Consider the following 25,483-nt stretch of genomic DNA (forward strand, 5'->3'; position numbering starts at 1 on the left):
CCTTCGTATCTGTCGCCTTTACTGTGTTTACATTATAGACACACCCCTGACCTTCACCCAAGCCCCCTCCGCTGGCCCCATCGTACATACACACACGCACACACCATTAACACCACATAGCTCACATGTGCACACAACCATGAATGAACAAATGTAGCCTAATAAATGCGTAGTTGCTAAAAAAAAAAAAGGAGATTTACCTTGGTATAGGCTCAACAATTCAGCAAGGTTTGCCCAGTGTGATCGTGGAATGGATTGTTTAATCGTCTATGTTTAGCATACTGGGCCATTTCTCATGCATTGCAAATGTGTGGCAAGATCGCCATGCAGCATCGGCATCGCTTCCCAGCCTACCACTGTACTGCAGAGTAGACACACCCCTCCGACACACGCCTCGGTGCACACATTTGCAAACTGTCAAAGAAATGATGAAGCAAAATGCGCACAGCGGCAGTTTAAGGACCAGTTATATCTGGTTTTATTATTTCAACTGCGTAGTATCGACGGTGGTGGTGTTGTGTATTCAAATTCCAAATATATGGCTCAAAGTCTGAAGCAGCAAAACAAAGACACCGTGGCGCAATAGAAAAAAAAAATACCTCAACGGGACTTTTTCCACATTATTGAGAAATCACACTGTATTATGTAGGTGCGGTGATCCCCCACACCGGGGTGTCCATTGATTCGGGGATTAGAGGCGAAACGATGTTGCTTTAAACCTCACGCGGTCAAAGTTGTTTACCTCTCCGTTACCTCTGACGTCACGACACACCCCTGTTTGAGGGGGCGGCTCTCCGCTTATGGGCCCCGGAGCCGACCAAAGAAAAGCGGGCTCGGCCGAAATGTCACCAATCACAGCAAGGGATACACGTCGAGCCCACCGGTGATTGGTTACCAGAGGGGCTGGGGGGAAATCCCTTTTTTCCCGTAGAGGTCCTGAAGAGGGGGCGGTGCATAACAAAAAGTAATGGCCATCTATTTGGGTCCTGAAGAAGGAGGTATTTCACGTCGAACTACCGTAGGTGTGATTGAGTTTTCTCCATGTTAGTGCGTACATTTGCACGTCTTTGAAATAAATCTGTTTTTCCGCTGGATGTTCGTCGGCCGCGGTCGCAGAGCGGTTAGTAAGCTGGTTGGACTTCGTGCCTCGTTTTAGGGTTAAAGCAGCCAGCTAGCCACGCTAGCGCTAGCTACTACCAGCGCTGCTGTGTGTGTGTGTGTGTGTGTGTGTGTGTGTGTGTGTGTGTGTGTGTGTGTCGACGTCTAGAAGGGCGTACGAGTTTGACGTTTTCTCCCCAAGTCGCCTCACATTTTTGAGTTTAGTACAGCGCGGTCCTCTCTCTGCTCGAAGCTAACCCACCCAGCAGGCAACATGGAGGGGACTCACTTTGCAAGAGCATGACGACCAACGGAGAGACTAAAGAGGATTAAACGCAACTCGGGTCTTCATGGGGAAAAGTTGAGCCGAGGTATGAAACTTGCATGCACTGGAGGAATGCTAAAGTTGAGTAATTGTAATTTATGTTGCTCAAGTCCTCGTAGGAAGCAGATTTGTGTGTGTGTGTGTGTGTGTGTGTGTGTGTGTGTGTGTGTGTGTGTGTGTGTGTGTGTGTGTGTGTGTGTGTGTGTGTGTGTGTGTGTGTGTGTGTGTGTGTGTGTGTGTGTGTGTGTGTGTGTGTGTGTGTGTGTGTGTGTGTGTGTGTGTGTGTGTGTGTGTGTGTGTGTGTGTGTGTGTGTGTGTGTGTGTGTGTGTGTGTGTGTGTGTGTGTGTGTGTGTGTGTGCACTTACGCTACTGCCTTCATGTTGATCACAATTCAGTGCGTATGTTGCTGTTGAAAGTAATTCACCGTTATATAAACAGAGGGACGGCTGGTCAGGTACGAGGCCCACTCACTGACTTGCGACATGCCATTTTGCTTTTCTATTGAACAGGATTAACAACTTGGGAAAAACTGAGGCAAGGTTTCAACACTTACCTATTGTACAAGGGAATGATAAAACCTCAGGTGAGACATTGTTTTGTTGCTTTGAAGACATGCCTCCTGCACGTGTATATTTGTGGCTTGCTGTATTTTGAACATCTCCTCTGAAATAGTCTATTATTAACATGTGATCAACTCCTAACATATGTGGCTTTGATGTTACGCATTTCCGCAATCGTATCTCCTGGAATTGTTTCAGTCTCGTGATTTAACAACTATGATTCTTTGAACAAGTACAAATGTATTAAGATGTAATGCATTAACTATTATCAATATTTCCATGAATGTAACATCACAATATGAAATAAGTTAAATGTCAGTACTTTGTGACCTACATGAGTGACCCCTTTTTAAATTAAAGGCCTGACTTATATGGATGTGCACACTTTGTGGACTTTGTGGAATTTCCCCCATAATTTATTTAATTAATTATGAGCTAGTTCGCTCCCTTTTTAATATCACAATAACCCTTTTTAAAACATAGATACGCTGCAGGGGTCAGTGGAGAATTCAGCCCGCTTTTCATGTAACATACAGTTAGACCATGTCCAAAAACATGTCTAGGGTGCATTCACACCTAGTCCGCTCTCTGGTGCACACCAGAGCCATAGAGAGGGCACACCAGACAACAGTTTGTTACATTGTTTCATTTTTCAGAAGGTTCGGTTTGCGTTCACACGGGCAAAACTCAAACGGACTATACACTTTATACACAAGTCATGTGCTCGGAAATGCGGTTCAACCATTGGTCAGACATTAAGGGGGTACAAACCATAGACTGTATATATAAATGGACGTAGAGTCCGTGACGTCACCCATAGGATTCTGCAGAGTTGCCGAGAAGCCCTTAGTAGGCGGAGTCGGCCACTAACGGCCCCGACTGTGACGTCAGAGTCTAATCCCGCCTGCTCCAAATAAGGGCAAAGACGCGGAGCCGAGGCGGGACCTGCTGCCTCCGAACTGGAAGTAAACAGAGCTAGCTCAGGCTAAGAAGCTAAGCTAACATGAAATACATGCATACCAAGTTACTGCTAACAGTGTAGTTCCCCTATATAAACGTTACATTCATAATCAAATGAGACAATCTGCAAGAGAATTAGCTATATTTTGTTATTCTTAATGCTTGTCATTCACACGTTGAGAAAAGTCGGACTCCACCGCCCGGATCTAATGGAGCCGCAGTGGGCTAGCTCCGGGACGCCGGCTGGAGCTAGCCCCCTGCGGCTCCGTTAGCTCCGGCGGCCACCACTGGGATAATTGGGTCCCCTATTAACATTTGCTCCCGTTTCGCAATATGGGCGTCATAGCCATAGACTATATAAAAGTCTTACCCAAGGCTGAATCATAAACTAAAATGTATATGTGTGCATAAAGGGTTACGTCCTTAGCTGGCTAATAAGTAACAAGCTAAGCTACCAAGCACACAAACACCTGCGAACGGGGTTAACATGTATAATATTATCATTTTAGACTTCTTGGAAGTTCTGTTAGTACATTCAAGCACACAGCACGACATTTTAATTGTCTGGTATTTGTAACAATATTCCCTAAAAGGCACAATCACCACGAACACGGCTAAAGCTAAAGGGTCAAGTACAGTACTATGACTAACTAACGTTGTAGCCTCTATGGTTGTAGCCTAGCAGAGTGGACAAGTTGCTGTTAGCTGACAGTGAGGCATGTCCATCAGTGTGACCACGCCCTAATTTATGCAACAACTTTAAGAACTAATATAAATAAAAGGGTCGTGTTAGAAAACAATTCACTTACAGATTCATAATCATGAAGGTGGAATCTAACTATATCGATAATAATATTTATTGCATCCATGGGTAGAAACATGTTTTTTTCTGCTGTAAAGTTGGGCATTTTAACATGGGGGTCTATGGAAATTGCTCCTTTCTGCAGCCATTCCCTAGCGGCCCATGTATGAACTGCAGTGTGTGGCACTTCCGTATTGGCTTCCCGACTGTTCCCCAGAGTTTGCCGCTTGGTACAAACGCAAATCCCGGCAATTTCTAGCGGAGCCTCCGCCATGGAGCATCGGCACTTTCGGCAGGTTATTCTCATGCTGCTGTTAGTCTGGAGATCAACAGACATATGATTATATAATCAGACAACGTCTGTTAAAAAACATTATTACATGGCTTTGTTGAATACTCGATTCTGATTGGTCAATTCAAAACACGTGACACGTTTTTAATGCAGAACAGACAGACCGCTGTCAAGGATTTATTGACCCTTGTTATGGACGCTCACATCTGCACAAAGAAGTCCGTTCGATTTAACTGTATACAGTTTGGCTGAAATTAACTGACAAGACAAGAGCGATAAGAAAACAGCGGAGAAGTAACGGGCAGAAACCCTCCTTTTTACGCAGCGGTCCAGACATAGGTCAGACGGCGACACATATTCAGTTGCCAGTTACTTTGGCATTAGGGCAGGGATATCTAGATACTTCCCAAGGTTTGACATAATGAATTGTGCTACTTTTAAAGCAAGCAACAATTTTTTCCAATCTGTAATCAAAACGCTATCGAAGCAGTTCCTGCCGTTGCTACGTTAGTTCAAACAGTAACAACGGACTATTTTTCTTAACGGATGCATGTAAATTGAAATACATACAACTATTTTTTAAATCCACAAAAGCATTTCAATTAATATTGGGAGTCATGTCGTTACTTTGTTGAGAATGTGGCCATGTAATAAGCGGGATAATGTGCAGCAGCGCGGTCATTATGGGGAAAAGAACACCTTCATGCCGATCTAGATCCCTCTGCTTCGCGTCGGGCTCCTGATCAGCCTGTCGGTGTTCTTTTCCTGCTTATCCATGAGACGTTCTGCAGAGGAGGGGCGTTTCACCGACGACAGGTGTTCTTACTTTTATGTAGCTGACGGAGAATTTTTACTTTACACGACACTGTTCAACACTGCTTTACTCTTTAACTAAACAACCGCGGATGTCTTGAAAGACTCTTTCGCTAAAGATTTTTGAAGATATCCGCGTTCTTGTGACGCGTAAATACTGCGCTTCCTATGTTTTGGTGCGGACTGCGTTCACACCAGCAATGAACCGCTCCAGAGTTCGCAAGCAAGCTCTCCGAGACCACCTATTTTAGCGGACCAGAGTCCGGTTGTTTAGTTCGCTTAAGAGGTCTCGAACTGCGTTCACACCGACCCAAATGAACCGCACCAAGCGGCTAAACGCACCAGGGTTCGATTCAACTGGACTATACAAGGCAGGTGTGAACGCACCCTAAGCATTAGGAACATAAACAAAAACACACAGCGTGGCAGGATTATTTCTAAATCTACACCTATTTTTACTCCTTAACCACTGACAGCATAGTCATGTAGAACTGAGCCCCTGCCTGATAATGACATCATTTATTACTACGAGCTTGATCTTACTTATCTTACTTGATTCGGAAATTCAAAAAGCCTCTAGCGCTTCTCTCTGCTGCTCATCCCTTCAAAGTACATACGAAGGGTACCAAATTACAGGAGGTAAATACACATTTGAATATTGAGATGGACATTTGTAACGCAGTAGGGAAGATGGTGTTTTTATGTCTGCTTCTTCATTGCTTGTTTTAGAAAAGTGAATTTGTCGTCTTTCCTCAACAACTTGGCACTCTTGAGATCAACGGCCACACATGTTCTGGATTTATATGTTGTGGAAATGTACGACTCAACCCAAATGAGGACCGTTCATCCTTCAACTTCTGAATGCATTTTCAGTGTATTTCTGTGTGTGAAGATACAAAATGGGCTCCATTGGTGTCTGTATTGACTTTATCTGTAGCAGGTTGTAATGGACCTGTGTGCTGTGGAGATGGTACAGTCCATTAGGTCTTCTATACGTTGAAATACCCGCCCCACCCCCCTTTCGTGACTACAGTAATTGGTCCCTTCCTCTCACATGTTACCCTATAGAAAGAAGGAGGCTGCTGTACTTGTAAAGACCCACTTGTGTGTATGTCTGTACATGCGTGCTGTTTCCCACATATGTTGAGTTGCATATGAGACTAATGAAGTGTTAAGTTCCCCCTAATGTCTTTTGGTCCTCAATTACGTGGTTAATGGTTTGTAGGCCAAACACATCATCACACAGGTAGAATTTTATTTTTGTATATGGAGCACAGGTCATGCAGAAAGATATCGTCCAGAATAAAATAATATAATTAATTGTTTAATAAATAGGGCATTGAAGGATATCTAGATTTATTTATTTTCAACTCAATTATGGATGTAACGTATACATTTTTTCCATCTTTCAAAAGTGTTTTGTTGTTTCTCATCTACAGTATTTACGTATTTCCCGAGAGGGGAGATACCATTTATTTGAGATTATATAACTTCAACTTGTGGGCTCTCGCATTTGCACCCACATCACCCAGATTTCTGTTGCCTGTCCGGTTTTGTCCAGTTAGCTCTCTGCGTGCTCAACTCTCTGTGCTTGAGAATGGGCATTCTCTGTCAAATTCGGCATAGACATAAACAGGACTTTCGGTGTGTGTTTGAGTCGGCCTCTCCCTGCCTCGTCTCTTTTCCCTCTCCAGAGTCCAGCAAGGGGCCCAGCATAAGGGGGCATGCTGCCGTCACTGCCTCTCTCTCGCCTTGCAGGCCAGCGCTGGGGCCTGGGCGGGGGGGGGGGGGGGGGGGGAGTGGTGCACAGACCATAGGGTTGGACACAGGACATGTGACCCCCCCCACCCCTTCCACCCCAGTTTAGCCCATCCTGTGTGGGGCACAGGTCCCCTTGTCATGTGCTGTTACGGCTGCTGAAACATGCTCCCTGTGATCGCAGGAAAAGAGCATGAGATAGACCCGTGGAGGCTGCGGGAGGGAGAATGAGGGAGAGAGAGAGGGAAGCAAAGGGACAGGACTGGACTAGTCTGCTCAGCCAGTTGTTTAGCTGCATTCACTCAGTTTGTCGACTTGTTGTTATGTCCACATTGTCTCTTTTTGTCCATTGTTCTCTTTTCCCGATCTGTTTTTCCCATATTGTTTCTCTAAGCCAATTTCTAAACTCACATCATATTTGAATTAGTGTGTGTGTGTGTGTGTGTGTGTGTGTGTGTGTGTGTGTGTGTGTGTGTGTGTGTGTGTGTGTGTGTGTGTGTGTGTGTGTGTGTGTGTGTGTGTGTGTGTGTGTGTGTGTGTGTGTGTGTGTGTGTGTGTACTTTAATGTGTGGGTCATAGGTCCATGTGTTTATAACCCTGATCTGCAGGCCGGGTCATTCCAGATATGATGTCTCTTCTGTACTTGTATGACCTTGCCCGAGGTATGCAGTAAAACACATCGCCTTGTGTTTTCTCCCTCCAACCCTTTCCACAACTTCTCCCTGTTCTCTCTCGCGCTCTCTCTGTCTTTCCCTTTAAGAGAAACTTTTGGCAGCATGGAACAATTTCAGAACCATTTCTGGGATTGCGTCATGTGATGTTGACGGAGGATGCTCATTGGACTGTCAGGCAGGTCCTCCTTCTCCCCGTCAGGCGTTCCACAGCAATCCCTCTCTTTCCTCCTCTGCTGTTATAGGTCTGGATGTGATTCCGACTCTGACTCTTATGTGTTGGGATGTGGTCTGTAAGCTCATTGCTGACATTCTTGAGACGTGATGCCAGAGTTTTTATTTTTTATTTCCCGCTCTTCTGCACGTCTGTGTGCAGTTAAAATAATCCCTCCTTGAAACGCTGTCTGGATCCTCCTCTTTACCCACTTTGGTATATCTTGCCTTGTCCACGATCACGTTTCATTTCAACTCCCGGCAATAATGGCCCCACTTAATTAGTTTTATTAGATGGTGGGCGTTGGTGGAGGGTGGGGTTTATAATCACTTAATATTGACTTTGATGAAAGTTAATCTAACATCTGGGCTGCGCTCCAGATCTTTTTTGCAGCTAAGCTCTCACTTATGTCTTTTTCGTATTAGCTGGGCACCTGACAAAGAAAACCAATGGCGCAGCATGACATGAAGTAGCAAGTAGAACAGAAAGAAATAAGCTACCTTTTATGAGTGGTTTTGGATTCCTGCCATGGTTCTCCTTGGCACTTATCCCTGGATGAATATTTTACATCAGCTCAAACTGCAGCAGTAATACAAATATTCAGGAATTACCATTTTTGAAGTACTGCACTCATTGTGCAATATCATCGGTGTGTTACTATATCTCATATTAGCACTTAACAAGTCTCGACTCTATGTCCCTAAGGTTCTCACCATCTGTAGTCGAGATTTAATCTAGCACTGATTGACATCTAATGTCAGCTAATTGGAAGGTGCGAGTTAGACGTATACATTTGGGATGCAGATGGTGCAAACAATTTACGCTGATAAATGAGACACAGGTTATATCATTTTATGCACACTTGGGTAGAATATTCCTTCAACTCAACTAAATAAAAAATTGGCCAGTAGTTCATATTTAATCGCTGGACTTGTAATGTGGTGTCGGTTAGACCAACGTTTTATAGATATTATTTTATATGACAAGACATGTTGTTCTTAATTAAGCCCAGACCCCCAACAGCACAATACGATTCATCTTTAGATTCAACAATTTATCAAATGTTGACATTAAGGCTTCTGCAGACAGTGTTGCGTCTTTAAATCTAACCTGGGACTGGTTGTCACGTCAGTCCCTAGGTTAAGGGACACATGTGTGCCATCTCAGACATGATGTAAATAAATCAAAGGAGGAAAAGACGAGTCACTGCTCCACTGCATGCCAAGAAGCACTTCGTTTAATTTGTTGGGGTAAAAAGAAAAGGAAACTCCCTAGCCTCTTCCCTAGCTACGCCACCAAAATTAGGGTAATGTCTTTATTTTGCAGCTTTCACCACCCATTTAAAATGACATGCCTGAGTCAGTTTGCGGTACAGCGCGTAATTACAGCAGGCCTCATCTCCTGCTCATTGACCACTGATGCTGTTTCACTGAGACTCCCAAACCCCAGGCTTCCAGTTCACATGTCTTTTCCATCTTTTTATCCCCTTATTCATCAGATTGTGTTTATTTCACCTCTTTCTTTAGGATTAAGCAGTTTCGGATCCTAAAGGGATTATTTTGCGCTACGTGATCAATTCCTCTCCCTTCGTTTATCAACAATTGTGAATACTTTAACTAAAGCTGAAATTATGAATTTGTCAATGACAAACATCTCCATCTTCCAGCTGCTTACTGGTATATCTTTGGGCTTGGTCTGTTGGTTGGACAAAACGAGACATTTTTGCTTCAGAAAATAGTCATTTATCCCTATTTTCTGCCATTTCAAGGTTCATCTGAGGAAGCAATCATCAGATTTAGTCTGTCCTTTGTTAAACCCCAAAAACGGAACTGTGCCAGTCTTCAATGTCTTTTTTCTCATTGGCTGAGCAGGGGGGTGTGTTGGTTGTCACATGGGTTGTTATCCAATCCATTCCGTGCTTTAGTCTTTTAGGCCAAGAAGGGATTTGCATTAGGGATAAACATCTCGATTAAATAAAGGGAGTAAAAGCAACACCAACTGAGATAAATCATACAAAACATTTAAATCCTATAGCAATAATATTTCCCCGGATACTCTCAAGAGGAGAGGCTGTCAGAGATGAGACATTTATTTATTTTTAGCTAGTAATTGAAGTGGCTTGTGACAGTATATTTTTAGCCTTCTTTTAGGATAACAAAATGAGGCTGTTTGTGTTGTTTTCTTCTCTCTAGGCCACTGTCGAGTGCTCACATACTATTCCCCTCTCACATCCGCCTTGTGACACAGAAAGTCATTGTGACAAAGAGGTCACCCCTCCCCTACTCGCTGTATCTATGTTTATATCCTATCTGTTTTTACGCCCCGCGCCCTTTGGCCTGCTTCTCCAGTGCATCCCTCTCTCTCTTCTACACTACTGTCTCTGCCCTCTCGTGTGCGCTGGCACTTCCTCTCAGACTCTAACAGCGGAGGGCAATACAAGCTCATCTGAACTACACGTGTATTGACGTGTAATTGGTGCATATGCAGAGTCAAATGATGCCTAACATGTGACACAGGAATTTATGCTGCTGCAAAAAAACATGGTGCTTAACCAGCATTTCTTGTAACTTACTACTGGGCATGTGGTTTTTTTAAATAAGTACAAAATTATGAAAACGCTTATGTTCACTGTGACCACTGCTTTAAGGAACAAGAGCATATTCAATAAATGCCAAAGACAACTAAAGAGATTGAAAGTATTTCACATTTGCTAATGTAACAGTTAGGTAGAAGTTGTTCATATTCAAGCTGGTGTGAGCTGATTCCAACTCCTACTAGCCGTGATGATGAGCTGTCCCCTAATTACAGTCAGTAGCTCCCCACTTTATAAGGGATATTTGCACTTTTATAGTCAGTCACATTCACAGACTTATGGCACATTTCCACTGCGTCCTCGCTCAGGCCTCGGGCTGCCTCGCTGGCCGTCCGAGGCCGTGGCGCATTTCCATTACAGTTTAGGACCTGGGGTAGCAACACAGTTGCGACCCTCACATCGTACAAGGAAAAACTTCCAAAGAAAACCCAGTTTAAAGGGAAAAATGGGAGAAACCTCAGGGAGAGCAACAGAGGAGGGATCCCTCTCCCAGGACGGACAGACGTGCAATAGATGCCGTGTGTAAATTGAAAAGATAATACATTTGCAACATAGGTAGTCCAAATGTTTGGAAATGCATGTGTGTATAATAGGAAGATGAATCCACGAGGATATCCATCCAGGACCACAGCCACGGCTCAAGATCCAGCGCTCGCGATCCAGGACACAGGACCGCAGGATCATCCATGACTCCGGATCCCAGCGTATATAGACACCAAAAAGAAAGACATTTGGGGAAGCTGGGTTAATCGGAACATGAGAGTACACAGGTATAGACAGAGAGAAGGAAGAAGTAAGATGTCCCCCGACAAACTAAGCCTATATCAGCAAAACTAGGGGCTGAATCTAATCAGCCCTAACTATAAGCTTTATCAAAAAGGAAGGTCTTAAGCGCACTCTTAAAAACGGATAGGGTGTCTGCCGCCCGAACACAAACTGGAAGCTGATTCCACAAATGTGGAGCTTGATAAGAAAAGGCTCTGGCTCCCATTGTACTTTTAGAGATTCTAGGAACAACCAACAACCCTGCATTCTTGGAACGCAATGCCCTAGTAGGACAGTAGGGTATAATGAGTTCTTTAAGGTAAGATGGCACCTGCCCATTAAGGGCTTTGTAGGCAAGAAGAAGAATTTTAAATTCTATCCTGTGTTCTATAGGGAGCCAGTGTAAGGCAGCCAGAACAGGAGTAATGTGGTCCCTTTTCCTAACTCTGGTTAGTACACGAGCCGCAGCATTTTGAATCAGCTGAAGCGACTTGACTGACTTCTTGGTACTGCCTGATAATAAAGAGTTACAATAATCCAGCCTAGAAGTAACAAATGCATGGACTAGTTTCTCTGCATCGTTTTGAGGCAAGATATGCCTGATTTTTGCAATGTTACGTAGATGGAAGTAGGCGGTCCTTGAAATTGATTTTATGTGGGCATTAAAGGATAAATCCTGATCAAATATAACACCAAGATTCCTTATAGTCTCACTGGAGGCCAAATTAATGCCATCCATAGTTAGTATATCTTTAGATAATTTGTTTCGTAGATTCTTCGGGCCAAGTACAATAACTTCAGTTTTGGTCGTGTTTAACATCAAAAAGTTTAAGGTCATCCACGTTTTTAAGTCCTTAAGGCAGTCTTGAATTTTATTTAGATTAATTTCATCAGGCTTGATTGATAAATATAGTTGAGTATCATCCGCATAACAATGAAAGTTTACAGAATGATTCCTTATAATATTGCCTAACGGAAGCATATATAATGTGAACAAAATAGGTCCGAGCACTGAGCCCTGTGGCACTCCATGGCTAACTTTGGTTTGCGTGGAAGATTCATCGTTAACACGTACAAACTGAGAGCGTTCAGATAGATAGGACCTAAACCAGCCTAAAGCAGTTCCCTGTATGCCAACTAAGTGCTCTAGTCTTTGCAATAGGATATCATGGTCGATAGTATCAAATGCAGCACTGAGATCGAGCAAAACAAGAATAGAGACAAGTCCCTTGTCTGAGGCTATTAGAATATCATTTGTGACTTTAACCAGAGCTGTCTCTGTGCTATGATGTGTTCTAAAGCCAGACTGAAAATCTTCAAATAAATCATTGTTTTTTAAGTAATCACACAACTGTTTTGCGACCGCTTTCTCAAGAATTTTTGAGAGGAACGGAAGATTAGAAATAGGTCTATAGTTGGCTAAAACCTCTGGATCGAGGTTGTGCTTTTTAAGAAGCGGTTTTATCACTGCTACTTTGAATGATTGTGGAATATGCCTGATAATAAAGACATATTCATAATATTTAATAAAGAAGTGCTAATTAATGGAAAAACTTCTTTCAACAGCTTAGTTGGAATTGGGTCTAACATGCACGTTGATGGTTTAGAAGAGAGAATCATTGAATGTAATTGTTCAAGGTTAATGGCTGAAAAGCATTCTAGTTTACTATCTAGTGTAATATTACAACTTACGTTTCCGGGAGCTGTTGATAACACTATACTGGTCAAAGGTAAGAGGTCATTAATTTTGTTTCTAAGAGTAACAATTTTATCGTTAAAAAAGCACATAAAATCATTACTACTGAGTGCTATGGGAATAGAAGGCTCAATGGAGCTGTGGCTCTCTGTCAGCCTGGCTACAGTGCTGAAAAGAAATCTTGCATTATTCTTATTCTCATCTATTAATGAAGAGTAGTAGGCTGCTCTCGCTTTACGCAGTGCTTTCTTATATTCATTGAGAGTAATATGCCAAATCAAACGAGATTCTTCAAGTTTAGTGGAACGCCATATCCTCTATTAGGTTTGACCTTAAATTGTCCTTGGGCAGACACACACACCACTAATATTGGGTATTTTATTGGGTTCGGGATTCCTATGGATGACTGCCTAGGAGAGAGCGCAGAGAAGCGTGTAAGACTGCGACTCTGCCTCCTGGTCTCAACTCCAGTTTGTCATGGATTAAGTCCACAAAGCCCTGAAATGTTTGCCGAAATGAGATCTGCACCTTCCAAAGTAGGATGAATGCCGTCTCTCTTAATCAGACCAGGTTTTCCCCAGAAGGCTGTCCAATTATTTACGAAGCCCACATTGTTTGCTGGGCACCACCAAGACAACCAGCGCTGAAATGATGACATGCGGCTATACATGTCATCATTGATCAGATTGGGGAGGGGACCAGAGAAGATTACGGTGTCCGACATTGTTTTAGCATAACTACACACCGACTCCACATTAAGTTTGGTGCATTCTGATTGGCGTAAACGAACATCATTACCACCGACGTGAATAACAATCCTACCGTATTTATGTTTATTTTTAGCCAGCAGTTTAAGATGTCAACGTCGCCCGCTCTGGCCCCCGGAATGCATGTGACTGTGGAGGCTTCGGTCTCTAGATTCACGTGTCTCATAATAGAGCTACCAATAACCAGAGTTGGCTTCTCAGCGGGTGTCTCGCTGAGTGGGGAATATCTGTTAGATACGTGAACGGGTTGGTGGGGACCTGCGGGTTTCGCGTTATGCCCCTTCTGAACAGTCACCCAGCCTCCCTGCTGCTCGGGAGTTGCCGGGGGACGGCTAAGAGGAGCTATCTTTTGCCGGTCCGCACATGCTAACATGGGCTTTACTTTAGCTGAGTTACTTTCTAAGATGCGGAGCCGGGCTTCTATGGCTATGATTCCTGCCTCCAACCTAACAACTATACTACATTTAACACATGTATCCTTACCAGTAAAGGAGACCGGGAAGTAACCAAACATGAGACAGGAAGAGCAGGAAATAGCACCAGAGGGTGGGGAAAGAGCCATGGCTAGCTATCAAGCTAAAGTAGCTACCGTTAGCAAACCCGAAAAGAGTGTAGGCAACTGTGGAGTTACAGTTACAGTCGCTAAGAGAAGGAGAGTTGTGAGTGCTTAAGCTGTAGTAACGTGTGATTACAACATCAGGCAGTTGCCGTGATCAAGAGTTTTAAAACGATCGATTAAGTTTAAGTTAATAAGCTATCAGCAACAGAACAAGCACACGGGATACCCGGAGATGACGACAACAACAACCGGAAGTTACAACGTGCTCACCGCAATAGGTTCCTCCTTCCGCGCTTCCTCCAATACATTTTGACATGTGACATCTCTTTCTAACCGTCAGAGCCAATGGAATCGAGGGGAACTCCCACATAGTCCTTATTTGGTAATGTGTGTGTGTTAGACTGCCGCATAGCAAAGACCGGAAGCTGCGATAACTCTGGTGGCTACCATTAGGAGCTAACTTTTCCTCTCCGATTTTTACATTAAAATGGAATTATGGATTATTTATAAATGAAAACAATTATTACACAGACACATTATCAACCTATGGATTAACCGATTCAGCCGCGTTTTTTCTCGTTTTAATGCCATTGAACACGTCTTTTGATCAGATTGACAGCTACGGTGAGACGATCTCCCTAAAAGCTCCGTAAAGGTACGTGTTGTGATGTCTGTGTTTGCTTCCCCTGTTGCAAGATTGGATCGCTTAGATACTATACTTATATAATCTGTGGAGTCTCAGCTTTAATCGGATATATTGTATGTGCATTTTCGATAAGTAATAAGGGTATCTTTATTTTGAATTCTGTGCTAAAGTGCGTCAGCATTTTTTTTTTTTAATGAATAAAACCGCACGTCCCTGCGGTGTGAATATCGCGGTTATCGCCATGACACGGTATATCGTTCATCCCTAGTACTTGCGTACCATGCTGCGAATGGATCAGGCCCTTCCTACATCCAGGACATGGTTAAACTGTACACTCCAGTACGTGCACTCTGCTCTGCATCAGCCAAACAGCTCGCTGCACCCGCACTGCGAAGGGGACCCAAGTTCCCATCAGCAAAAATACGCCGGTTTGCTATCCTGGCTCCAAAATGGTGGAATGAGCTCCCCATTGAAATCAGGACAGCAGAAAGCTTGCACATCTTCCGGCGCAGACTGAAAACTCATCTCTTTCGACTCCACTTTGAGCGATAGAATTACTAACAAAGCACTTATATACTAATAAAGGACTGGCTTATCTAAAGCCAGTTGAGTAGCACTTGAAATGTGTTGGCTCTATGAAACCTGATGTACTTATATGATTCTGTTTTCTTCAAGTTTGTATCTTGTTGGTCGAACGCACTTATTGTAAGTTGCTTTGGATAAAAGCGTCAGCTAAATGTAATGTAATGCAATGTCTTTGTTAATGATTGGCTTGCTGCCTAAGATTGTTAATTAGATGTTGGAACAGAAACATGCACATGTAGAAAAAGAGTAGTGCTTAAAATAAAAAGGGCTTTCCTTTTTTTGGTAACTTGCCAACCTTTGAAAAGTTGTTCTGACTTGAAAGTAACAAGCAGAGGACACACTCTAATTAATGCTCACTGTGTTCTTGACATCTTATTCCGGTCTAAAATATGCTGCTTCTTTTTGCAGGAAGCAAATTGTCTTCAGCTCCGACACATTGGAGTTTAACAGTTGCTTTGAAAAGTTGCTGGACTCCAAGTTGTTTAAACTAATATTGTTAGTGGCAAGGCCCAATTCAAAACGAATGACAGTGATTCTCAAATTGGTCAAGTAGTTAAGCTACAATCTTTAAGCACACTAGTTATGACCATTGCATGTATAAAAAAATATGTGTAATGTGTATCTGTAAAGCGCTTTGAGCACTGGAAAAAGCGCTATAATAAATGTAAGGAATTGTTATTATTATTATTAATTATTATAGTCAAAGAGCAGGACTCAGCCCTGTGAGCTAATCGGAAACCTCATTGATCAACTTTATCCTTGGGCTTTAACGCATGAGTAATGTCTCACACTATTACTGCAATGGCAGCTTTGATTTATGCCACCGAATGTCGTACACATAATATCATTCAATAGTGAGACATCCAGTAGAAGCCTGAAGCTCAAAACCTGTTCTCTAGCTGAGCGTGCCCCGGACAGGAATGAGTACAGATCTGGTCTAATAACCTCATGCATTATTTAGCGCTCTCTCAATACTACTGTGCATTTAGTGTAATGGCCTGTCATGGCTGAATGCAATCACAGAGGAGTGACTTCACTGATCAGTTGATGATATCCAATGTAAATGGGTGTTTTCCCTCTCGGTGCACAGTGAGTGATGAGTGTGAATGCTTGTTGGGATTAGTTTGCTGACATGCAGCAGAACAGATTTGATGTTCTATAAAGCACCCTGCCATTTATTCTGGTTAGTGTTGTGTAATATTATATGATGGCAGTTTTTTTAGCTAAAAGACTCTTATATATTCAAAGAAGCAGAAGATGCTGCCATTTTTCAGTTTGCTCATCGATATACTTTGTATGTTGATAATGTAACCTCTTCAATAGGACTGCACCATATGAGAAAATATGTTTAATGATAAGTTGCAATAAATTAACTAGGGGTTATCTAAGTCAGTCATGGCTATCTGTTCTTCTCGGTAAATTGCTCAAATAAAACAAATTCCTTGTTGTTAAAAAAAAAAGGAAATTATTTCCAACATTCTTTTATTGAAAAACAACATTTACACCAAACACAAAAGGAACCAATTAAAAAGAGTCATAGTAACACATTTCTGTACAAAAACTCTCAACTAGCTAAAATAAATCCCAGAGTGCAATCAATCGTGTGCAATTTAAGTAAAGAGGGATATCTTCAAAGTCAGCAGGAGTCTAGAAAGTAGTGTTCACTCACATTATGTAGCTGCATGGAGTGAGTGCTTGAAATGTAAGACCTGTGCCATTCATATTACATCACCTTGGTGACTAGTGTTATCGTATAGTAAATAGCTTGGAGGCCTTATCTTGATGTGGTCATGAATAAGCCCTATTTGTTAAGTGTCCATGAAGACATTAAATGTGTAGAATACAATAGCATTGTAGCCTGGTATGAAGGACCTACGTGTGTACCTTGCCTCTGCACGGGGGAGTTCAGGACACACTCCTGCCTGTTCTGTCCTTAGAAGCATGTTGGTTATTGCAACAAAACAAAGTGTTATGCAGAGGGACGGTAAATGTTCCAATAAGAGTAAATGAAATGTTGTGTTTGTCAGGTTACGGATAAGATACCCACATGTTTTCTCCCTTCTGTACAATGTGAGAAATTACTGCTAAGCTTTGAATCCAGAGCTCACTGTTTCAAGAGTTCAGTGATAAGAATAGACAAAGTTGTCTAAATCTACTTTTCTTTTTCACACATGTGATAAAGATGTCCTATTGTTTGTATTCGTGTGCACAAATCACATGGAATCTGAACTTTTTTTCTTCAGATTTGGGCCACATTCAGCCGTTTCTAAATCAGATGCAGGTCTGTTTTTTGTTCTTCTTTTGCAACTATCATAACTGATTTTGGCCGCTTTAGAAAGATATTGTAAACAGCCAAACAGAAACAAGGGCTCTGATCAATTAACCTGAGTTGAGCACTAATGGCGCGTTTCCACTGCAGCGGGTAGCTCGCTTTAAGCGTGCCGAGCCGTGCAGGGCCCGTTTTTGGTTGCGTTTCCACTTGGCCTAGTACCGGCTAGCGGGTCCTAAATCACAGTTTTTCTGGCCCCATAAAATCGTGGTTCTAGGGCCAGGAACAACCAGGCTGAGTATGCTAAACTAGAGAGAGAATCGCTAGCAAGGGGGCTACAACTACAACAAGATGAACACATTTGACCGTGATTTAATTGTAATACACGTTTCAAAATGATGCCGAAGTAACAACATACTGATACCGGTTAGTAAAAACCATGAATTAATGCTTTGACAAGTCTGCAGACAGACGGCAGGCGAAAAACCCTTTTTAAAATGCGTGTTTTCTAAATGGAGCTTGGCTAAGCTAACGTTATATATGCTCCAACCGTCCACACTCACAACAACGGCCTATACAGACATAAATAAACCAGCGACTGTATTCGCCATGACACAGGCAGTGTGTGGTTTGTACTTGTTTAACTTCTGTCTAGTTTCTGAACAGATATGAGGAGCTGAGAGCTCTGAGTGCTAAGAGGCGAGCTAACGGCTGTGTTGTTTTTCTGGGGCTCTCATTGAAGATGACGTCACGGCTCCGCCTACACTGTGTTACTATAGTAACTACCCCAGTTCCTAAACTGTAATGGAAACGCAGCATTAAAGTGAGCCGGGCCTAGTAAGGCCTAACCAAACCGAGTGAGGCCGACCGAGGCCTGCAGTGGAAACGCGCCATAAGGCTCTGTGACGGTAGCCCATCCTAAGTTTCCCAGGTTGATGGGATTTCCATTAACCTGATGAGTTTCTCTGTGGTCTATTGTTTATCAGTTTGCTGAAATCCCCCCACCAACATATGCTGTCAGCTGCTTCTCCTTCCAGTCGTGTGCATGTTTACCGTTGCACTGTACCGTAACAACCGTGTCAGATGTTCCTATGTGAAGCATGTGGTGCTAAGATACAAGATGTCCACGTACAGTAGCTCGGCTTGCCTGCAGCAGTGAGGAGTTGAAAAGCTCCTGTTTCCTTTCTGATTTTGACCTTTTGTTTTATGTCTTGTTCATAAAATTGGCCATGGAAAGAGTTTGGTTTAAAGGCATACTGTACATAATATGTTCAAAGTTGCACTGAAGTAGAAACACAACATGACAAAGAAAACCGTTGTTGCATTTAAAAGAGTATGTGAGAACTTCAGCAGGACCATTGGTTTTTAATGAGTGATGGATTGATCAGTCAAAAACATTCAAAATTATTGATACAGGCCCATACCTCTCATTGTGTGCTGATTTGTGAGTTTGTGGATGATCGTATCGGTTTAGTTGCCCTTCCCTCTCTTGGCCCTCCATACCCACCCATCATTTGCTTCGCTCTCACTCCGCAATGGAAGCAAAGAGGAGAATAAGAAAGGAGCTTTGTGAAAAGGGACAGTGATTGTTTGTTTATGAGGATGCTAGCCTTGCGGTGACATGCCTTTTTTTCCTCTCCTTCTCACAAGGCCGTTAAGTGAAATAGATACTCGGAGCAGTATGTAATCAAATGTAACCCAGATTCAGCATTTTGGAGTGGAACAAGAGTTTTTCCACTTGATTCATACGGCTCCAGTTCCTCACCCCGGGACAAAAACACTGGAGTTGAATTCTACTCCGAAGGGGAAACCTCAGGACTTCAAATGTCCTGAAGGAATGGACAAAGTTAGTAGAATTTGAAAAGAGACAACACTTTATATGTAATCACAAAAAAAGCAGATGGGGCTTGAAAAATGTAATCTTAATCAGAAAATTATGGTAGGTCATATGAAATATATTATTTTGTTCTCGCATATCTTGTGCAACACTAACCAGATTATCATTTTATGAAAATATTTTTAAATTAACTTCAGATGCCACAAGTTGGCAACCCATCCCATGTTTTTCCCTTATTGAGTTATTGAGCAAGTGAACCGTTTGTAATGTATAACCAGCTTATTTGTTTGTCTTTCTCTATTTGCCCTCTCTTTATCTAGTGATGGAAACCACAGTTGTGAGTACGTCCACTCTGGCCCCCGATGAGTTCGATAGGAACGTGCCGCGGATCTGCGGCGTGTGTGGCGACAAAGCCTCCGGATTCCACTTCAACGCCATGACCTGTGAGGGCTGCAAGGGGTTTTTCAGGTACACAAATGCTTATATTGACATATTCAATGTACACACACACGCGCACTAAGTATGCCTCGTGTAGCAGCGCAATTACTTATATCACCCTGATGAAAATATAGTGATGCATGACGACTGGCAAGTTATTTACACATGAAAACATTAGCATACAAACGCCGGTCTTAACATGCATTTATAATGAACACACACACACACACACACACACACACACACACACACACACACACACACACACACACACACACACACACACACACACACACACACACACACACACACACACACACACACACACACACACACACACACACACACACACACACACACACATATTAAATATAATTACCACCCACAGTTGCATTAGAAACACACTCAAAAGCACTGACAACATCCACGTTCACAGCAGTTAGAGAATACAAATTAGCTCGCTCCTACGGGTAACGCCTTGGCTGCTGTCAGATCATTGATACACACATGAGTTTCTAATTTAAGAAATATCTATAGCAAGTACAAATTGTTTGAGCTTGTGTGTATTTGATGTATCCCCGTTTACGTCCGTTCCTCCCGGCGGGTGGTGTTGAGACTTTAAGGGGGAGGATGAAAAAGAAAGGATGTTTAATAATGTCCTCCCTCGTCGCTCAGCTGGCCCTCGTTTGAACTCTCACCACGCATGCATCCGTGTGTTTTTCATCAAATCTGTGAATAAATGATGGTACATGCAGTCCGTTGATGACTGACTCACTACGCTTTGCGTCACACTTTCGAAGCACTCGTCTTTAGATTTCCCAGTACTCATCCATATTTATGCCGTTTCACTTAAAATTATTTATCCACTTATTCAATTCAAAGTCAATCCAGTGAGTTGCTATAATGTTCATACACAACAATAGAGCTTTAACTAGATTCTTGTCAGTGAATCGTACTATTGTGTGTCCATGAACTGATATATGTGTGTGTATTTTAACAGTCTGTAAAATGTATACATTCTATTTAGGCGCAGCATGAAGCGCAAGGCCGCCTTCACTTGTCCCTTTAACGGCAGTTGCACCATCACCAAGGACAACCGGCGCCACTGCCAGGCATGCCGGCTCAAACGCTGTGTGGACATTGGCATGATGAAAGAGTGTAAGTATGACACGAGACCCATATGCTTTAGGGCAATATCAGATTGTGTGATGCACGACATGTATTCAAATAGGGATAACCCCTTTGTGGGGTTAAATAGTAGTTATGAATATATTCATAGGTTTAATATTTTAACAGACTTATGTGCTCATTAATAGCAGCTATTTGCAGAGAAATTAGACATTAATAACAGTGTACTCTTCTTATTTCTTTTTTTGGATTAAACGCAAACATTACACAACTCTGTGTTTGCAGTATTGGGGGCCTACTGTCCCTCTTGTACATATATTATGTAACATTTGGACAGGGGTCAAGTATCTCTGGGTCTTCGCCCCCATTACAGTGTTGACATGTTCTGTTTGTACAATGTGGGGAGGCTCCACTAGTTCAGAGTGACTTTACTCCATCTGAAGTTCAAACACCTGCTGTTATGTACAAACTAGCGAGGCCTCTTCTTTTCTCACAGCCTTGTTTATTTTCATGGTCTGTAAATAGCAGGTACGTTTTTCCCCTTGTTTTCTCCTCGTGTATCCGGATATTGTCCCTGGGCCTCTTTTAAGCAAAGGCCTCTCACTTCCAGCTGAACGTTCTTTCCTCCCCAGTGTTTCTGGGAAAAACTGTTAAATATAGGGACGGTACTACTATTATCGATCCAATCCTTTTAACGGTATTCTTATGGGTTCTTTTGGAGAGAAAAAATAAGGTAAATTAACTAAACAAATTCTGAACAAAATTAACATTGCTTTTTATTTAAATTAAATAAATAATATTTCACATCAAAAGAAACAACAATGTTTTAACAAATCGTATTAAATAATCTGATGACAGAATTCTAAACAGAATAGCTGAAACTTTAACAAAATAAATAACTCAGTTACCTCTAATCATTAACCCATGTTTGTATAATTGAGTTAACTCCGTGTGTTGCTGCTAGCATACATAATACCTGACGTTGAAAAGTGACTACTACTACTAGAGCTACTAGAAAGACAGTCGAACCCGGTGCATTCCTCCGTCTGAATGTGGTGCACTTTTGCTAAATGTTAAGACAAATTGCTCGTGTTACCGCCCTTACATGCTAAACTGTTATTGCACACATCGAGACTGGTAAAGTTTAACCACACCTCGGAGCGCGTTCTCTCTGCCATCTCATCCGTGTGTGTCTGTTGCATGCAGGTAGCAGCCGCGTGTGTGTAAACTGCCCCGCCCCCTTGAACACAGACGGGGAGAGAAATATCTCGTCTGGATTGGAAAGATCGAAAATACTAAAAATATTCATGGATGCATTTTGCAGTCTTTTTGGGTATTAGACACAGAGTTGGCGACACTAAAACTGCAATATAATCTTTGTGTAGCATAATACACATGACATATTTTTTAGATGTCTCCAGTACCGATAAAAAGACCGATAACGTCGGAGCTTAACGGTACCACGGTCTTTAATAATTCAGCCCCGGGGCCCGTTTAATACCGGGGCTCGGAACCCATCCCTAGTCATATACTGTACTGTTAAGAGGAGCCAGTGGCATTGCCGTTTCAAAACAGCAGCATGTTGTTGAGACTCGGCTGTCTCTGTAAGCTAATTCAGTGGTTAGAACAACAGGAGCAAACGGAACAGAGACAATGCGTTCACTTGTTCATTGCAGCAGGGGTCTCCATATGGACCCATCCCCTCACATTCGCTTCTTTCAGAGAATAACAACCCCTGCCCTGACAACCTAACGTCACATTGACATAGCTGTCGTAAAAAATCAAATGAAAATGAAAAGCTTTAAAAGTGGTGTACCGCAACCAATTTATTATGTCCTAAAGTATTTTTCCCCACTAGTCGCCCTGCTGTTACCCCGCTTGAGGTTTAGTTTTACTCTAACACTCTCTGTCTCTCTTTGTCCCTTTTTATATTGGCCCCCTCAGTCATTCTGACAGACGAGGAAGTGCAGAGGAAGAAGGACCTGATTCAGCGGAGGAAGGATGAGGAAGCGATGCGCGAAGCGGAGAAGGAGGCGCGGCGGCCCCGACTGAGCGATGAACAGAGCCATGTCATCGCCACGCTGGTGGAGGCGCACCACAAAACATACGACGACTCCTACTCTGACTTCTGCCGCTTCAGGGTTTGTGGATTATTCAGATATACTCATGATAGTAACATTTTGTAGACACATTTATTTCAGCTTCTAAGGGTTTATATTGACAGACAGAGATAAACGATTATGCAATTATGCTTGTCATTTCAACAGAGTGGTTGAAAGCATGCTAATGTTGTTGAAAGCATACTCATGTTGTTGTTTGCTCACATCAGAAATGTTTCTGCTTTGGCTTAACTCCACGGCCTGTCAACAAGGGTCATGTTTTGTATTGTAAACACACACATCTCACACGGTCCAGTTAACCTTTGGAAACTGTTAAAACACCTCAGACCTTTCTAACCTGTAATTCTAGTTCATCAGAATTCATCCTTGTGTTTCATTTTTTCAACAAAACTCTACTTCATATTATATATAATGGGAATCAAAATCACAAATTGGTGGGCTGTTTGAAGATTGTGAATGAAGATGCACTTTTTTCTTACAGCATAATTGTGAAATATTCCAAGATTATTATTATTATTTCATTTTGTTGCTGACTAGACTAATTAATAATCCTCGTATCTCTCCGTCCACTTTTCTGCTGTTTAGCCCCCTGTGCGTGAGGGTCCGGTGACGCGTAGTGCCAGCAGAGCGGCCTCCCTCCACTCTCTGTCTGATGCCTCCTCCGACTCCTTCAGTCACTCTCCAGGTAAGAGTCACACACCGTGGAGGCTTCAGTCTGAATCAAGTGCAAACTGTGACTGTCCAGGGTAACAATCAAACCAGTTCCAGCAAATCTTATAGTAAAAATAGCAAAAATAAGCTGTCACTTAACTGAAATGGTAACTGAGGTATTAAACACAAATAATGACTTTAAATACAAGGTGATCTGTCCCACAATTGTCAGGTCAGTTTTGAGAAAATCAGTTAATACTTAATTTAACACGGCAGTGTTTTCCAGTTCAGCTGTTAGCATGTTGGCGTATATAATCTGTTGTGCTGCTTTACTGAGAATCCAGAGGCAATTCTGTGAACAATCCCACCCCCGACTCCTACTTGTAAACATGAGTTCATTAATGCACCCGTCACTAATGGAGTGCACACAGCGAGGAACACAGTCCCCTGGCCTACCGCCAACACTCAGTGGAGACAACTGACTGAAAACAACCCCAGCAAGCATGTTGTCATAGCTGTCACCTCAGTTTCATCCCACTCCTACTGACCTCGTGTATTTCCAGATGATCCTTTTCCATCACCAGGCCCTCTCGGTTCCATCATTTCTCTTGTTTTTCTCAGCGCTGAGCGTGTCTTTTCATAAAGAAATAGTGTGACTTCATGGTGCTTTGTGAATGACCTCTGTTTTCTCTTCTGACCTCCTCTCTGCTGTCCTCATCTTGCTCGCTGCAGAGTCAGTAGACACCAAAATGAACTTCAACAACCTGTTGATGATGTACCACGAGCAGGGCAGCAGCCCCGACTCCAGCGAGGAGGAGGGCTCCAGCTTCTCCATGCTGCCCCACCTGGCTGACCTGGTCTCCTACAGCATCCAGAAGGTCATCGGCTTTGCCAAGATGATCCCCGGGTTCAGGTACTAGTGTGGATTTAATGATTGCAATAAAAAAACACTTACCCTAAAGCAGGGGTCTCCAACACGTCGATCGCGATCTACCGGTAGCTCGCGGGCAGCTTTTCAGTAGCTCGCTGCTCGATTATCGATTATAGCGTAGTAAGGTTGCTTCTTGATTTTTCGGCCGCGGCCGGACAATAAAGTTTTTTTATTTTAGAATTGTTTCTGTCACACGAATATAAAATTGGTCGGTGACGCAGAGATCAAGGAGCAGATGTGACAGCGGCACAGCGACACCACACACGGAGCAGTCTGCTTTCTCCAGCAACACCAGTCAGAACCAACGGCAGAATGACCCGCTCTGAATCAGGCCGCGTCGCGGCTCAGAGACACAGAGGGAGGGATTTGTGTTTTTGAAAAACACTCGTTATCGTCATGTCAGGTTTTTGGTGGATTTAATCAAGTCTTGGATTGCAGAGTATGAATGTCCTCTTGCTATTTTCAGTTAAATACGCGTGTAAAGCATAGACTGTATATAGGTGTAACGTTTGTGAAGGCAGGAGGAAAGCTTCCGCGATCACCGTCTCCTCTCTGTTCCTCCAAGCCCCGCCCCCTCCTGAAAATAACTACTAATAAGAGTGAAAGGCTGATAGTGACCTGATAGAAACTTTATTATTCACTTAATCACTGATTGAGATGATGAAGATAACTTAATCTCATACATTCATGGGATTCATGTAACAGTAAAACAGAGAATGTAAGTGTGCACCCACATGCACTATTTTTGTTTTTATAATGCTGTTGTAAATACTCCTGTTGTCTGCTGTGTTCAGACCCAGGTCATGTGTGTGATGCCTCATTCAAGACATTCAGTGTCCTTTTTTTAACAGAAGACCGTTGCTTGAAGCTGCAGCTAGACTGCAGAAGTATTTGTTTTTGAGGATGGAAAAATGTCACACACAGATATAGGGAGGCTAGACCTATACAATTGATTTATTATGGCTTATAATTTCATGTCAACACGAAGAAGAAGAAAAGATGGC

The 25,483-nt window shown here is 42.7% G+C and overlaps 1 protein-coding gene across 2 annotated transcripts in view; it reads left to right on the forward strand.

Annotated features, from left to right (window-relative positions):
- The first annotated feature begins 928 nt into the window (after nucleotides 1-928).
- The window catches only part of LOC117446816 (vitamin D3 receptor B), a 35,940-nt gene continuing 11,385 nt past the window's right edge, over nucleotides 929-25,483 (forward strand). The window contains exons 1-7 of one of the 2 annotated variants that reach the window (XM_034083269.2): nucleotides 929-1,469; nucleotides 1,934-2,007; nucleotides 19,532-19,679; nucleotides 20,677-20,807; nucleotides 22,722-22,918; nucleotides 23,483-23,582; nucleotides 24,281-24,461. In XM_034083269.2, the coding sequence (XP_033939160.1) occupies nucleotides 19,534-19,679; nucleotides 20,677-20,807; nucleotides 22,722-22,918; nucleotides 23,483-23,582; nucleotides 24,281-24,461 (755 nt within the window). In that variant the 5' untranslated portion in view covers nucleotides 929-1,469; nucleotides 1,934-2,007; nucleotides 19,532-19,533. The remainder of the gene's footprint in view (nucleotides 1,470-1,933; nucleotides 2,008-19,531; nucleotides 19,680-20,676; nucleotides 20,808-22,721; nucleotides 22,919-23,482; nucleotides 23,583-24,280; nucleotides 24,462-25,483) is intronic. The other variant, XM_034083270.2, reaches the window with a different exon arrangement.

This window comes from Pseudochaenichthys georgianus, chromosome 5, assembly GCF_902827115.2.
Source record: "Pseudochaenichthys georgianus chromosome 5, fPseGeo1.2, whole genome shotgun sequence".
Lineage (NCBI taxonomy): Eukaryota > Metazoa > Chordata > Actinopteri > Perciformes > Channichthyidae > Pseudochaenichthys > Pseudochaenichthys georgianus.